Raw genomic sequence first — 13,762 nt, forward strand, 5'->3', positions numbered from 1 at the left:
GTAAGTCAGGGCCGTACGGTTGTCAAGCTGAAGACGAACCACCTGGCCCAACATGATCCAGAAAGAGCTCAAAAACCAACCGCACAGTTCTCAGTTCTAAGACATTGATGTGACTGGCTTCGGCTTCGGACCAGTGTCCGGACACCAACAGACTGCCCAGAACGTCCCCCCCACAGCTCGTGAGTGACGCATCAGTTTGAACAGTAAGAGCTGGTGTCAGGAGCTCCAAAGGGATCCCCCCGGAGAGATTCCCAACATCGGTCCAACACTTAAGGTGAGGAGACAACCACCCGCGAACTGTGAGACACGTCTCCAGATCCTCTGAGTCCGAGTGAGCCCACAAACTCGCCAAAGCTTGCTGTATGGGGTGCATCCTCAACCGCGCCCGCCACACCACAGGGACGGTCGCCACCATGTGACCCAAGAGACGAAGCCAAGTTCATGCAGGGGCATCCGGCTGTGAGAGGAAGGAAAACACCATCTCCCGTACTCTGCTGGCCTGGTCGGGCGATAAAGACACTAGACCGTGATGTGTTGCGAACCTCGCCCTGAGAAAAACCAAATCCTGGGTGGGTATCAGGTCCGACTTCTTGCGGTTGATGATCCACTCCAGCCGAACTAGAATCCATCACTGCATGAGTAGAATTTAGACTCGCTGGTTCAGCAACCAGACTTCCAGGTAAGGGTGACAATGCCTTCCTTGCGAGTTGGCTAGAGCAGCCAGCACTATCATGAGTTTGGTGAACACCCCTGGGGCCGTGGAGATGCCGAAGGGGAGTACCATGAACTGGTAACACACCCCGTCGTAAGAGAACCAGAGGAACTGCTTGAACAGCGGGTGTATCAGCACATGAAGATACGCATCCTTTAGGTCGATTGACATAAGCCAATCGCCAGGCTGAACAGTGGACATCCCCGAGCGGTGAGAATGGAACGGAATCCGCTTTGCTTCTTTGGAACGAGGAAATGCGTGGAGCAAAATCCCGCCTGTTCCTCGCCCGGGGGTACACACTCTATTGCGGACTTGTCAAGCAAAGCTGCAGAATACCCGCCTTGGTCACACAGGATGGCAAGGACAAGGATTTCGCGTTGTCTTCACCCATTCCAGTAGGAAGAGTGAGAGGTGACCACGCACTGTGACATGAGGCAAGAGGGCGTAAGTAGTCCCATGCAGCAATGGAGGTGACTGAGTGCCCCGCAGGAGCAGCCGGCATGACCCCCCAACGTGCCCACGAACAGGCTGCTGAGAGCTGGACGAAGAGGTCCGCTCTTTCCCCTTGCCCTCGGCGGCGCAACTCTTCCTACTCCTGCCCAGCCGGCAGACTCGAGACGTAGGCTGTGTCCCACAAGAAGAGTTCGCTACAGGGGCGCTGGGGCGAGAAACCCGCAGCTGCTGCAGCAAGGCTTTCGAGTCTTTAAAAGACATTGCAGCTGCTGCAGCCTCCTGAATGACCTGCTGTGCCTCCAGAAACCTCACTCCCAGCCAAAACAGAAGGGCCAGCAAGGTCTGCTGTGTTGCTGCCGAATAACGAGACGTTGACGGCCACAGCTTGCATATCCCCATAACCGTGCACATCACCGTAGATGCCGCCGATCTCAACAAGTCACGCATCAGGTGGGCCTGCATTTCTGACAGCTGATGTAAGAGAACTACATTCGGGGAGACATCCCCAGAGTTCTCTCCCACCTCCAGGGCTGACCTCTGTAATGAGGAGAGGTAAGCTGCATGGACCACTACTCTAACCTGCAGCATGGCATTCCGATAGACCGCCTCACAGGTCTGGTACGCCTGTCGCAGGGGGCGCCCGACTGGGCAAAAGGTGGAACTAAACGCCCTTGATTGGCAGCCGGAGCTGCACCTGAGGAAGCCAAGCCTCCCCCGAGGGAACATACACTCATCCCCAACTGGTACTAGGAACAGAGAATGGTAGTACCGAACAAGCTCTGGTAAATCAAAGTGGAGGCATGTACCAGCAAGGAGGGGATCCATCACATCCCGCACCAGGAAGGGAGAATGCGGAGCTGTGTCTGCGAGGGTTGCCTAGGAGCAAACGTGTTCACTCGGCAGGCGAACTCAGACGAGTCTGGACGAATAGTCGGAACCACGGCCTGGGAAAAAGCCTGTGACCCCAGGAATCCTCAACGGACCCTGTGCCAAGACCGAGAGAGGGACTGGGAGCGAACCCTTCCTCTCCGGGGTAGCGGAGGAGTCCGGACCCGAGGCCAAAGGCAACGGATCAACAGACATCTTCAGGCCAGCATAGCAAGCAGAGCCCGGCGATCCACTCCCCGGACTCTCCGTCCCCCGCCCAGAGTGAGTGAGGAACTAATGTCAGAGACTGACAACATGGACAAGAGAGTCCATGTGCTGCTGAAATAACTGGGTGATAAGTGACATATCAAAACCAGATGTAGACGAAGAGGACTGCGGCGTAGGGACAGACTTAGGTTTGCCACAAGATTTAGACTTAGGGTCTTTAGTCTTATCATGCTTAGCTCTCCCCTCCCGCCTCCCGTAACTCTTTATAGAAGAGGAAATCTGCTGCCCTCCATTTACGGGCCCGGGGGGAGAAACCCAAACATAATTCGCACACCTCTGGCTCACGGCCCGCCTTCTCCAGACAGCAAAGGCATTTGTCATGCTTATCTTGTGGAGAGATGATTGTCCCACAAGTACAACATGCAGTAGAAGCCTGAATTGTTTTTGTGACGTACAGTTTTGAAAGGCCTAGGATGCCTAGACGGGTTTGTGTTTGGCGACAGCTAACAAACCCTCTTGGTTAGGGATGTTGGTGAAAAGTGATGTGACGTCTAGTGTGACTAGGAGGATGTCCAGGTCAGCTGGAATAGACAGTGATTCCAATCTTTGTATAAAGTGGGTGGTGTTCCGAACGTAGCTACGATATTGCGTGACAAACTCACGTGACAAAGCTACTGATTTTTTCAGTGGGAGTGTTGTTGCCGCTTATGATGGGGTGGCCTGGGACTTTGCCCGGTGTGAGGCATTTGTGGATTTTAGGGAGAGTAAAATCTGCTTGCTTTACAGTCATCAGGTACAAATCGAATGCTACAGTTAGCTCCAATACCACAGTTAGAATGGTGACGATATCAGACTTCCCTACTTTGACAAACCTCTGCACAGCAAGCTGCAATACCCCAAACGAACGGTCCATCATGCATTCACACAACCCTATCTACCTCAGTGAACAAGTATGGTTTTATTCCAATTTTAGCAATATTCCAGCAACATCACAGCGGGGACACCAAATGTGGGCTTCAGACATTGTTCTCATATGGGGAATCGAAACCAGATCTTTGGCATGACGAGTCAACATTTAAAGCACCAGGGTATACCACCACCCCCTATTCTACCTGAGTATGCACTGCTGCAGGTGTTGTTGTTGCTGGTGCTGGTGCTGGTATTGGTGGTATATTTACCTTCTTGGGCTGCTGCTGTAGGACTTGAGAGGGGACAGAGCTGGGGATGATGTGCGTAATGACAGCACCGGGTTCTCCCCGCTGTCTCTGATCATCACCAGCACTTCCATGATGACCTGGCTAACAATGTCACTATAGTCAATGTTTCCACCACTACATGCGTCGTCCATCACCTCCCCTAACTGAGGCACATGAAGAGTTTCACATGATTTCTCTCTCCAAGAAGTCACAAACACTCGACTAAGAGATGATAACACTTGTTCCTCGCTTGCTTCAGATCCAAAGCTGACATCCTGGAAATAGACAGAGAACTGATCAACATATTTCAAATATTTCATATTTTCACCTTTGCTGTGTGTTACCTAAAACAATGGTAATGAACAAAGATAATATTTGAAGTCTAACATGTGACATCTTGGAAACTGACAAAGAGCTAAGTGAAAACATTTGAAGTTTTCCACCTGCCCAAGCCAAATGTGTGTGATGTTGGTAATATAACAATAACATTAATGATAGTGAAAAGAGACAAAATAACATATAACAGTCTAACATGAGATGAGGGATGTAGAAATGGGGGATATAGGAGCTTGTTTCTATATCCCCAGCAACTTCACTGTAGGTGGGGATAATAAAAGTACAGTGGAAGCCCTCAGAACCGGCATCCTTCCAATCCAGCATGCTCTCAATATCGGCACTAGAATTTGTTCCCAGCAGAAGCTATTTAATTTATGAACAGATACACGCCTCTAATCCGGCATCAGGCTACACCATACTCCGGTATAATAAAGACTGTCCACTTGTAATTAATGCTCACAAAACCGGCATCTGCTACCTTGGCTCACCTGTTGATTGGCCACGTGTATTAACAGCGCAGTGGATTACAGTTAAATACGGTTGTTAAATATAAGTAGGTGAGGTAAACTGGTGAGCAGCATGTATCACTTGTATTTTAGATTAATTGGCTTCACCCAATTTGTCAGTTGCTCTTGAGAAAGTTGTCGAGAAGGCTTGAAGATTAGAGGAACGTGTATTAACAACAAAGTGGACTACGATTAAGTACGGTGAAATATGGGTAAGAATTATGCCTCAGTTAAAGAGGTAAATTGGTGAGTGAAACATATCACTTGTACTATAAATTAATTAATTGCTTGTGTTGTATTTCTTAATGTTACCATATTCGCTAATCTGGCATGCCCACTATACCAGCATTTTTAGCTGGTCAAAACGCATGCCAGTTTAGAAAGCTTCAACTGTACTGGACGAGGATGCAGAAGGTTTTGTTTGGTAACACTTGCATGTGGTAAAAGTCAAATCAAGCTCCTCAAGCCCAACCATTCCTGCTCTATCATGATCACAGTTAATATCAAAAGGGTCTATTCACTGTCAACAACTTAAATTCTTAAAACTGAAGCAGGTTTTCACCCTTTTCCTCTTGATTTCTGGTCTGGTTTCTGGTTCTTCTACCTCCATCGTCTCAATGCCAGAATCCACATCCATCTGAGACTGGGAGCTACAAACACAGAGACAAACTCAGCATCTTGCTAACACAGAGACAATATCATAATATTATTCCCAGTTTGCAGCCAAAGTCACTTTGCCTGAAATAAATGCCAGATAAATATGCGACAACAAGTTAATACTAACTGTGAAAGCCTTTGTTCAAATTGGAAAGTTTGAGTAACATATGATGCAGACCTGGAACAGGCTTGCAGTGTGTGTTGTCAGAACCTGTCTAGGGTCTCTAAATGTTTCATTATCACGGAGTGAGTAAATTAGGTTTTAAACTGTTTTCACCAATACTTATACAAACCTGTAGAGGTTATGAATTCTTTGAAGAAAGTCCTCCTTAGGGTACACATAACATGACACTTGTAACCATATTTTGCAATAAAAATAGTCGTGCCCCATTTATCCGAACGCTTGTGTTTTCATTGAAATAGTCTGGATAAGCGAATTTTCGGATATCTGAACCACGGGCCATATGAACAAAGAAATGTACAAAGAAACAAACGTAGTAGGCATCAGACATAATCTTTATTGATTACACATAAACAAATATCAGTGCATACATAAAATGTCTCACATCTGTTCATGCAGTTATGCTCACTTGAAGAAATCAGTCATAGTTTTTGCACTGGCTGTGTAGAAAAGCAAGAGGACTTTCGCCTGTCAGTTCGTCATTGTCAACATTCACAAGATCATCGGCAGTAACAGTTACAGTTGCAACTTGTGCATAGGATCGTAGTGTACAGCGAAGTTCCAACAAAGCCATGTCTTCTTGTGGGTCCTCATTTGATTGGATAATATCCACATGACGAAAGCAGTTAGCAATTGTCTTTTCGCTCACAGCTGTTGGGGCTTGCTTGATCATCCATATTAATTAATTATAGTGACCCACAAATTGACACACCTCAAAATTAACTCAGTGTCACCTTGCTACTCAGAGGTAGCTAATCTTCTCACGCTTCAAAGACTGCCGACTTCTTTCATGTTATGGCATGTGAGGCCCTCGGTAATCGCATGTGTAAACATACAGGTGCTCAACCATCCAGATATATGTGACAGAAAATGCACATAAATAAGTGTTTTGTATGTGAAAATGTATGGTTACAGAAACCAGATTTCCGGATAGGTGAGCAATTTTACAACCTTGTGAATTTGTTTGAAGCAATATTCGTTCGGAAGGCAAGTTTTCTGGATATCTGAGGTACGGATAAATGGGGCATGACTGTATTTACAAAACACAAATTTTGGTTTGTTTAGTTTTGAGAGACCACTCTTACAGGGCCCTGCCAGGGCCACCAACAGCCAAGAGCAGGTGACTCTAGCTGTCAACCTCGTACCTCACTTTTCAGCGGATCAAATCAGACGGAATGAGGGGATGCAGGTGGCTGTACCCCAAGAAAGACTTTCTTCAAAGAATTCATAACCTCTACAGGTTTGAATAGTTCTTTTTCAGAAGACGTCTTCCTTGGGGTAGATAAAGGCTTTGGACAAACTCTCAAAGACTTGAATCTGGGAGTGGTATTCTGTCTGACCTAAGGTACATTAGAAGTGAGAATTTACAACCTTACGGAAATAGCAAATGACACTTACCAAGTTACCTGACAGCTGATGTCAGTCAAGGCAGGGGGCATGACTAAGGCGAGGACCCATACTGTCAAGCTTATATGTTGATTGGCTGATTGGTAACACACCCATCTTTAAGTCCCACCCCTCAACCAAATGGAGAAATAAGGGACATGCCAAAACACAAACTTGTCCATAGCACACAACCACTAAGCGGGGGAAAATGGAAACTTAAACCCAGGCACCAATCACCATAGCTGGACTAAAAGCTACCACCAATAAAAGGGGGAAGGATAGAACACAACACCAAGTGCAAACAGAGTTAGTCATCTAAGTTCACTTGGCTTGAGAAGCGCTACTCTGTCCACTGTAGAGAACCAACCACACACCAAGCACACTAATGACATGAAAAGTGAGCTACGAGTTTGACGGCTAGGGTTATCTGTTCTTGGTTGTAGGGGGCCCTGGCAGGCTCACCCATCACCTCTCGATCAAAGATGATCATTGGATCGTCTGGTTCAGACTTGATTATTTACAGACTGCCACCACATAGGTGGAACATTGTGGAGTGTGGCATAAAACTAAACTCACTCACTCACTAACTCACTCTATCAAGGAGTATCTGGATCAAACACAGGCAACAGGTTTTACAATACAACTATACCATAATATATCTACTGTGCATCATCTAATAATTATATGAGAAGTAGAATCATGTACCCTCTATATCACACTTCTTAAATGCCCATTTTGAAATTAGACTTAGCTTCAATGAAAACGATAGCTGATGTAAAAAGTAGTAACATTCATGCTGAGGCTATTAAGGATGTAGCTGGCATGGAGTCTCACTATCACTATACAAAGGAACAGATAGGAGGGGCTGTTTCAAAAGCAAAGTCAGGACAGGTGTAGCAGATGACTGTTGGGCTCTGGCTTGGGGATAGAGATATCAGCTAATATACAATGTTCCCTTAGGGGAGTTAAACTGTGGAAGTACATAGCATATGATAACAATTTACAAATAATATCCTGTCAGTGTTTGTGTGGTCAGGCTACCTACATATATAACTATATGTATATAACCTGAGACATTTAATACAATGTTTCTCTGTGGGTATCAGGTAAATACTCTTTACATATCTCAACGTAAACTTTATGATAGGTAAGATGTTCATCAATATATGAGACATATTCAACCAGGGATACCCTAACAGTCTTGTACATTATCCCTGATTCAACACACATGTAAAAGCACAAAATATCTTTGAGATGACCCCCTTGTGACCCTTTCCATCATCATATCTGGCTGAGCGACCTAATTGCCATCTATAGCTGTTTATTGTTTTGAGCAGCTATTTGTATTTTCTTCTAAGTTTTGCCCCATTTTACGGGTACACATGCTTTTCTGGATATCTTCCTAGGCATCCCACTGAATGCCCACTTAGGCCGAAGTGAGTTATTTCCACATATCCTATTTCAAGTTGTGTAAATTTCAGGTATACAGAGTAAAAGCCAAAGACAGTTTTTATCCCCCTGGCATGTAATGTGGGGGTACATAGTTGACGCCTCGTCCCTCCGTCTGTCGTCCATCCGTCCGTAATCATTTTGTTTCCAGAGGATAACTCAGAAACCATTCAATATTTTTAGACCAAACTTGATAGATATAGTAATCTCAGCCTATGGTTGTGCCTTTGCTATTTACAGATTTTTGGCATTTATACTTTTTTTGTTTTTTCTCATGGAGCACTTTGGTATTAGTCTTATGGAGGGTGGGCTTCATTTCCAGAACAGAACTCAAGAACCGTTCAATATTTTTCTGCAAAAAAATATCAGTCAGAAGTTGAAGTGGTGCCCTTTTGCTATGTACAGGTTTTTGTGGTTTATTATTTTCTCTGTTTCTATGGAAATGTTTCAAAATGGAGGGATGGGTTTCGTTTCCGGAGCAGAACTTAAAAACCATTCAATATTTTTCTGCAGAACTTGGTGGATATATCAATCGGAACCTAAAGTGGTGCCTTTTGTTACTTAAGGTTTTTGTGATTTCTTAGTTTCTCGGTTTCCACGGAAGCGCTTCGTACTTAGTCTCAAAAGTGAGAGGTGTGTTTCATTTCCGGAGCAGAACTCAGGTTTTGGTGATTTATTATATCGGTTTCCATGGAAACGTTTCAGACTTCTCTCAAAAGTGAGAGGTGTGTTCCGTTTCTGGAGCAGAACTCAAAAACTTCTTAATATCTCTAAGCAAAACTTGGTAGATATGTGGCAGACCCCAAAGTGGTGCCTCTTTACTTACAGGTTTTTATGATGTATTATTTTCTCAGTTCCATGAACATGTTGCTGACTTCGTTTCCGGAGCACAACTCGAAAAACATTTCATATCTTTGAAAAGATCTTGGCAGATATACGAGACAGATCTTGAAATGGTGACTTTTTCTGATTACAGATGTATGGCATTTATATCTTTCATGAATTCTATGGAAACAATTCAGACTTGGTCTAAAAACACAATAAGTAACTGTCGGATGATTTGTCCTTTCAAATATGTCCTTTCAAACTGTGATGTTGATTGGTTAATTACACATGTAATAATTTAGCTATATTCAAACAAAGTATAACTTATTGTTATGCAGCCAGAACTGTCTTGCATGTCTGGAGTGCCTGGTTTATCAATGGATGAGACATATTCAGGTGACATGAAAAAGCAAAACATATCTTTCAGATGGATCTAGTGTCAGTAGGTAGTGCATGTATTTCATGTCAGGTGAAATGATAGTCCATTGATATACCTCGCTGAGCAACCGAATTGCCTCTATCGTTTGATCTATTATATTGAATTATTTCAACACATCCTATTTGCAGTTGTGTAAATTTTAGGGTAAAAGACTTAAACTTTTTTTTTCTATTTCCGACAGTACTTTAGACCCTTGATTCTACATACAAGTAAAAACATCAGATGTCATTTAACTGTCAGAGTTCAGGTGAGTAGACTGTTTTAGCATGAAATCTATGATTAATATAGTGATGTCTACTAACGACAATGCTCTTTGAATAATTATCCCAATATCAACCAATCATGTTTCGCCTTGTTTCACTGCTCGACACTGTTTGAGCTGGATTAAAAGTTATGTTCTCATTGTACGGAAAGTTGGAAACGATTGAAATGGATTTTAAAATGTCAACTCCAAACAGTGATAAAGGTTATCAAAAACTGAAAATATGATGTCAGATTTGACTTTTGATTAAATGAATCACTGCAGTCCTAGAGTCTGCCAGAACTTCTCAAACTGAAATCTAAGCACATCCATGTTGAGTCTTAGTCCCTTCCTTACAAGAACAAATGAAAACGCAAAGGTCATTATGTCTCTCTTAACCATGAAGCAAAGGTACTGATTATCAGTGAGGCTAAAGCTTTCATGAATGGTTGATGATGAACCTGTGGCAGAACAGTTCTGGCTTATGAAGTGTTTGCAATGACTCAATAGGTCAGTGAGCTAAAAAGACAGTTATTGCCCACAAATATGCAGTCAATCTGAATAACAATTGATATTGGATGAAAATACTTTACTCTGAGAGTTTCATGAGGATGCACAAAAGTATGCTCATCATGCTTGAATGAATAATGTAACAAGTTAAGCCTGCCCACTCAATCCCATTAGACACTTCTTACAACAAACATGGGCTGATGTAGACCCATTCCAATATGATTCTCTGACTCTGAGGAAGTGTTGTATCAAACAAGACTGATTAAACAAGACTAAAATATCCACATACTTTTTAACAGTGAACACAGAGGCCTTGATAGAACCTGCAACCTATTGACTGGGAACCCCTAAACCTTGACTGAGAGTTAGTGTATGGAATTGGTTAAAACCTCATAATTGATAATAGTTTCAATACAATACCAACAAGTAATGACTGAACCATTGAAAATATTTGGTTAGCATCATTTTTCAAATATTCCTGTTGATAGTGTTATGTAAATCAATACACAAAAAAATAATAAAAAAAACATGTAGTTGTAAACTTGCAAATTTCACATCTCTACAAGAGGACTAGGGTGTTAAGAGCATAAATTTCCTGGAGTCTTTAAGATAAATTTGATCATGACTTGGAACAAGCTTGTAGTGCTGATGAAATGCAAATTAAGTGATAGCCAAATGCAGCCTTGAGAAAAATATATTTGATGCCAACAAGTGTTCCAAAATTGTTTGCATTCGATTATGAGAAAATATCACTTCCTTGGTTGTTCAGTCACTGCAACCAAACTTCAGTTGTTTCAATCAATCGGACCACCACTACTGAGAATGGAGTATCCCTGTGAAAGCATATCAAAATATCAAATCTCCTACTTTTTTTCGGAACAATATTCGGTATCCATGTCCATGGTCTGGGAAGCTGCTGGGCAGTCAACACCCAAACTGCCCGAGGAAGAGGCTGTACTTTGAGACGACTGCTGGCTCTCAGAGCCCTGTTGCATGGGTGACACTTGACTAGCTTCATTCTTATCTACAGGACTTGACTGGTTGCCACCAAGGCGGGCAAGGCGTCTCCTCCGAATCTGGAATAGCAAACACTTTAACATTTGCAGGTGAATTTGTAAATGATTTCAAGCTTTTACTACAATGCATATCCTACACTGACAAATATATTTAAAAGAACACCACCTGGTTACAGAGGATAGTTTCCATACAAAATACCACAATGTTAATTATCAAAGAACACTGAATAAGAGTGAGTGAGTGATAGGCTACCCCACCACCCCATGAATAAGAAAATGACTGAATTGTTTAAAGTAATAATCACAAAGCACCTTTGCTTTACAATTGATAAGCCGATGGCCTTGTCTAACCGTGCAACTGTCAAAATTCTGGGGTAATCAGAGCAAAATGCCAAACTATGAATTGCTAAAGATGTACTTAAAACACATGATACTTTGCATTCTGATGACCAATTTCACTTTGAACAATATAGATGTTATGTTAGAAAGAAAAAAATAGCAATCTGACAGATGGTGAAACTTCAAACTCAGGGAAGTAAATTGAATAATGGCCAAAAATACTTAATTTTCACTTGCAACACACAAGATAAGCTTGGATACAATCGAAATGGCTAATGTGGTCTCGTCACGGATAAGGTACTTTCTGATTCGAAAAACTCAGCTGATTTGTAACCAACAAACAATGACACGCAGAAAGTCATAACAGCAGAAGCAAGAATGTTGTCGTTTCAAATCACCTCGTCGGGGGTTAATTCACTCATCTTTTCTGAGTGATTCCTAACGAGGTGTTAGAATGTTGCCTCCTGTGAACGAAACTTAAAAGAAAGTGTGGAGTACGAGTGTGAAAAAATATACAAAGATGACGCTAGAAAACAATTCACGCCTTGGATTTTCTAATTTTCTGTGACGTCAATTCCGGATTACACAGTAGCCTCCCATGACTGAATTGTCAGTTCCGGTTTTGGAGTTGTCTCCCTGTTATAAACCTATTTCCGTAAGAACTAGTTTCATTGTGTAATCTCTAAAGTCTCGCCGTGTGGTGGTCATAACTGTAACTTCATTATGCATATTTGGGTAAGATTGATTCTGAGCAACCTAACATGGATGATCACATGCCCGTATGTGGGGGTGTTTTTTTTGGGGTGGGTGGGTTTTTTTTCGTTTTTTTCCGTTTTTGTTTTTGTTTTGGAGGGGGTAGGGGAGTGTATGATGGTGTTACATGGTTAGCAGGGTCGAACTTTTCCTATTTCCTATTTATCTTATTGTGTGGGCAAAATTCGGGATATTAGAGATCACACTCACATACACATTACATTTAACAACTACATTTATTCAGTGTAATTATCCTTCATATAATACATCAGAAACTCTTCACCATCTTGCGCACGGGATAATGGCTTGCTATACAATGCAGTATCACCAAGTAGATGACAGCACGTGTTCATAATAATAATTATTGTAATGGATTTCTGTGGCGACTGTTATCCAACTCGAAGCTGTCACAGGTCAAGGAGGGATATGCTTCTGCGAGGGGATTTTGAGCAGCCTATAGAAGGAGTTGAATGTTGCTGGCGAATGGGGTTCTGGAGGGTTGGGGCAGTGGCAGAAAAGACGGGACTGACTTGTTTTGTCCTGGTATTTGGGATGGCAAGTTGTATTTTGTTCTTCTTTAACCATCGACTCTGTGGTGGTCTGTAGAGATTGATCGTGTCCCTATAGTACAGAGGCAGTCTACATCATTCACTGCCCTGTGTGTCTTCAGTTTCAGTCATGAGCAGTTAATTTCAGAGCATACTTTCAGAGGTATGTATATTTTATAAAAATGCCCCAGAATGCACAGAAAACCATTTTTTTCAGGCGACTCCTTTGAATCTTTGAATTAACGTATGTATGTATGTATGTATGTATGTATGTATGTATGTATGTATGTATGTATGTATGTATGTATGTATGTATGTATGTATGTATGTATGTATGTATGTATGTATGTATGTATGTATGTATGTATGTATGTATGTATGTTCTATCTGTAAAACCTGAAGTGGAACTATACGCTTTGTCTGTTAGACACGGACATTCTGACACTATAAAGACAAGTAATTTTAAAGCTTCATTCAGGTAAAGCTTCCACTCGTGCCTGGGACTATTTCAACTCCTGTAATCATACTGGGAGAACTGAGGATCCACTGCTCCAGTCCAGAATACATTGTACATTAGTGAAATACTGCTCGCACATGTGGATTTCAAACAACACGCGGTCATGCCATTGTGAAATGTGGGTTATAATGTGCTGAAAGTTAGCGATATACCTTAGCAGTAACCTGTCATGTTTAGATATTACTTTTTACGAATCTGAAGATCCGGATTAGACTTCAGCAACTCACGCTTGTGGCAAGAGACGACAAACGGGATCGAGTAGAAAGGCTTGTTGACTTGGTCCACACGTCATTGTATCCCAGTTGCGTAAATCGATGATCATGATGTCTGGACAAGACTCGATTTTACAAACCGCTGCCACATATAGCCGGAATATTGCTGTAGACGCCGTTAAGCAATAAACCAACCAACCATACGAATATTTAAACTGGTCTAGATACTGGTATCCAAGAAAACAGTTAGAGACATATTTCCGTAGAATTTCTGTCCTGAAAATATAAACGTTGTTTAACAAACTATCACTAAAATATTGACGTAGGGTGTTGGTAAAGCACGTGCAGAAGTGCCGACAATGTTATTGATTCATTAAACTGTGCTGTGTCG

At 42.5% G+C, this 13,762-nt stretch overlaps 1 protein-coding gene across 1 annotated transcript in view; it reads right to left on the reverse strand.

The window, feature by feature from the left end:
- Positions 1–11,982, reverse strand: part of LOC137267899 (ubiquitin conjugation factor E4 B-like) — a 36,726-nt gene extending 24,744 nt beyond the window's left edge. Inside the window, exons 1-4 of the mRNA XM_067802343.1 lie at positions 11,740–11,982; positions 10,854–11,062; positions 4,861–4,948; positions 3,439–3,731 (exon numbers count right to left, since the gene is read on the reverse strand). Coding sequence (XP_067658444.1) covers positions 3,439–3,731; positions 4,861–4,948; positions 10,854–11,062; positions 11,740–11,763 — 614 coding nt within the window. The 5' untranslated portion in view covers positions 11,764–11,982. The remainder of the gene's footprint in view (positions 1–3,438; positions 3,732–4,860; positions 4,949–10,853; positions 11,063–11,739) is intronic.
- Positions 11,983–13,762: the final 1,780 nt, after the last annotated feature.

Source organism: Haliotis asinina, chromosome 16, assembly GCF_037392515.1.
Source record: "Haliotis asinina isolate JCU_RB_2024 chromosome 16, JCU_Hal_asi_v2, whole genome shotgun sequence".
Taxonomy (NCBI): domain Eukaryota; kingdom Metazoa; phylum Mollusca; class Gastropoda; order Lepetellida; family Haliotidae; genus Haliotis; species Haliotis asinina.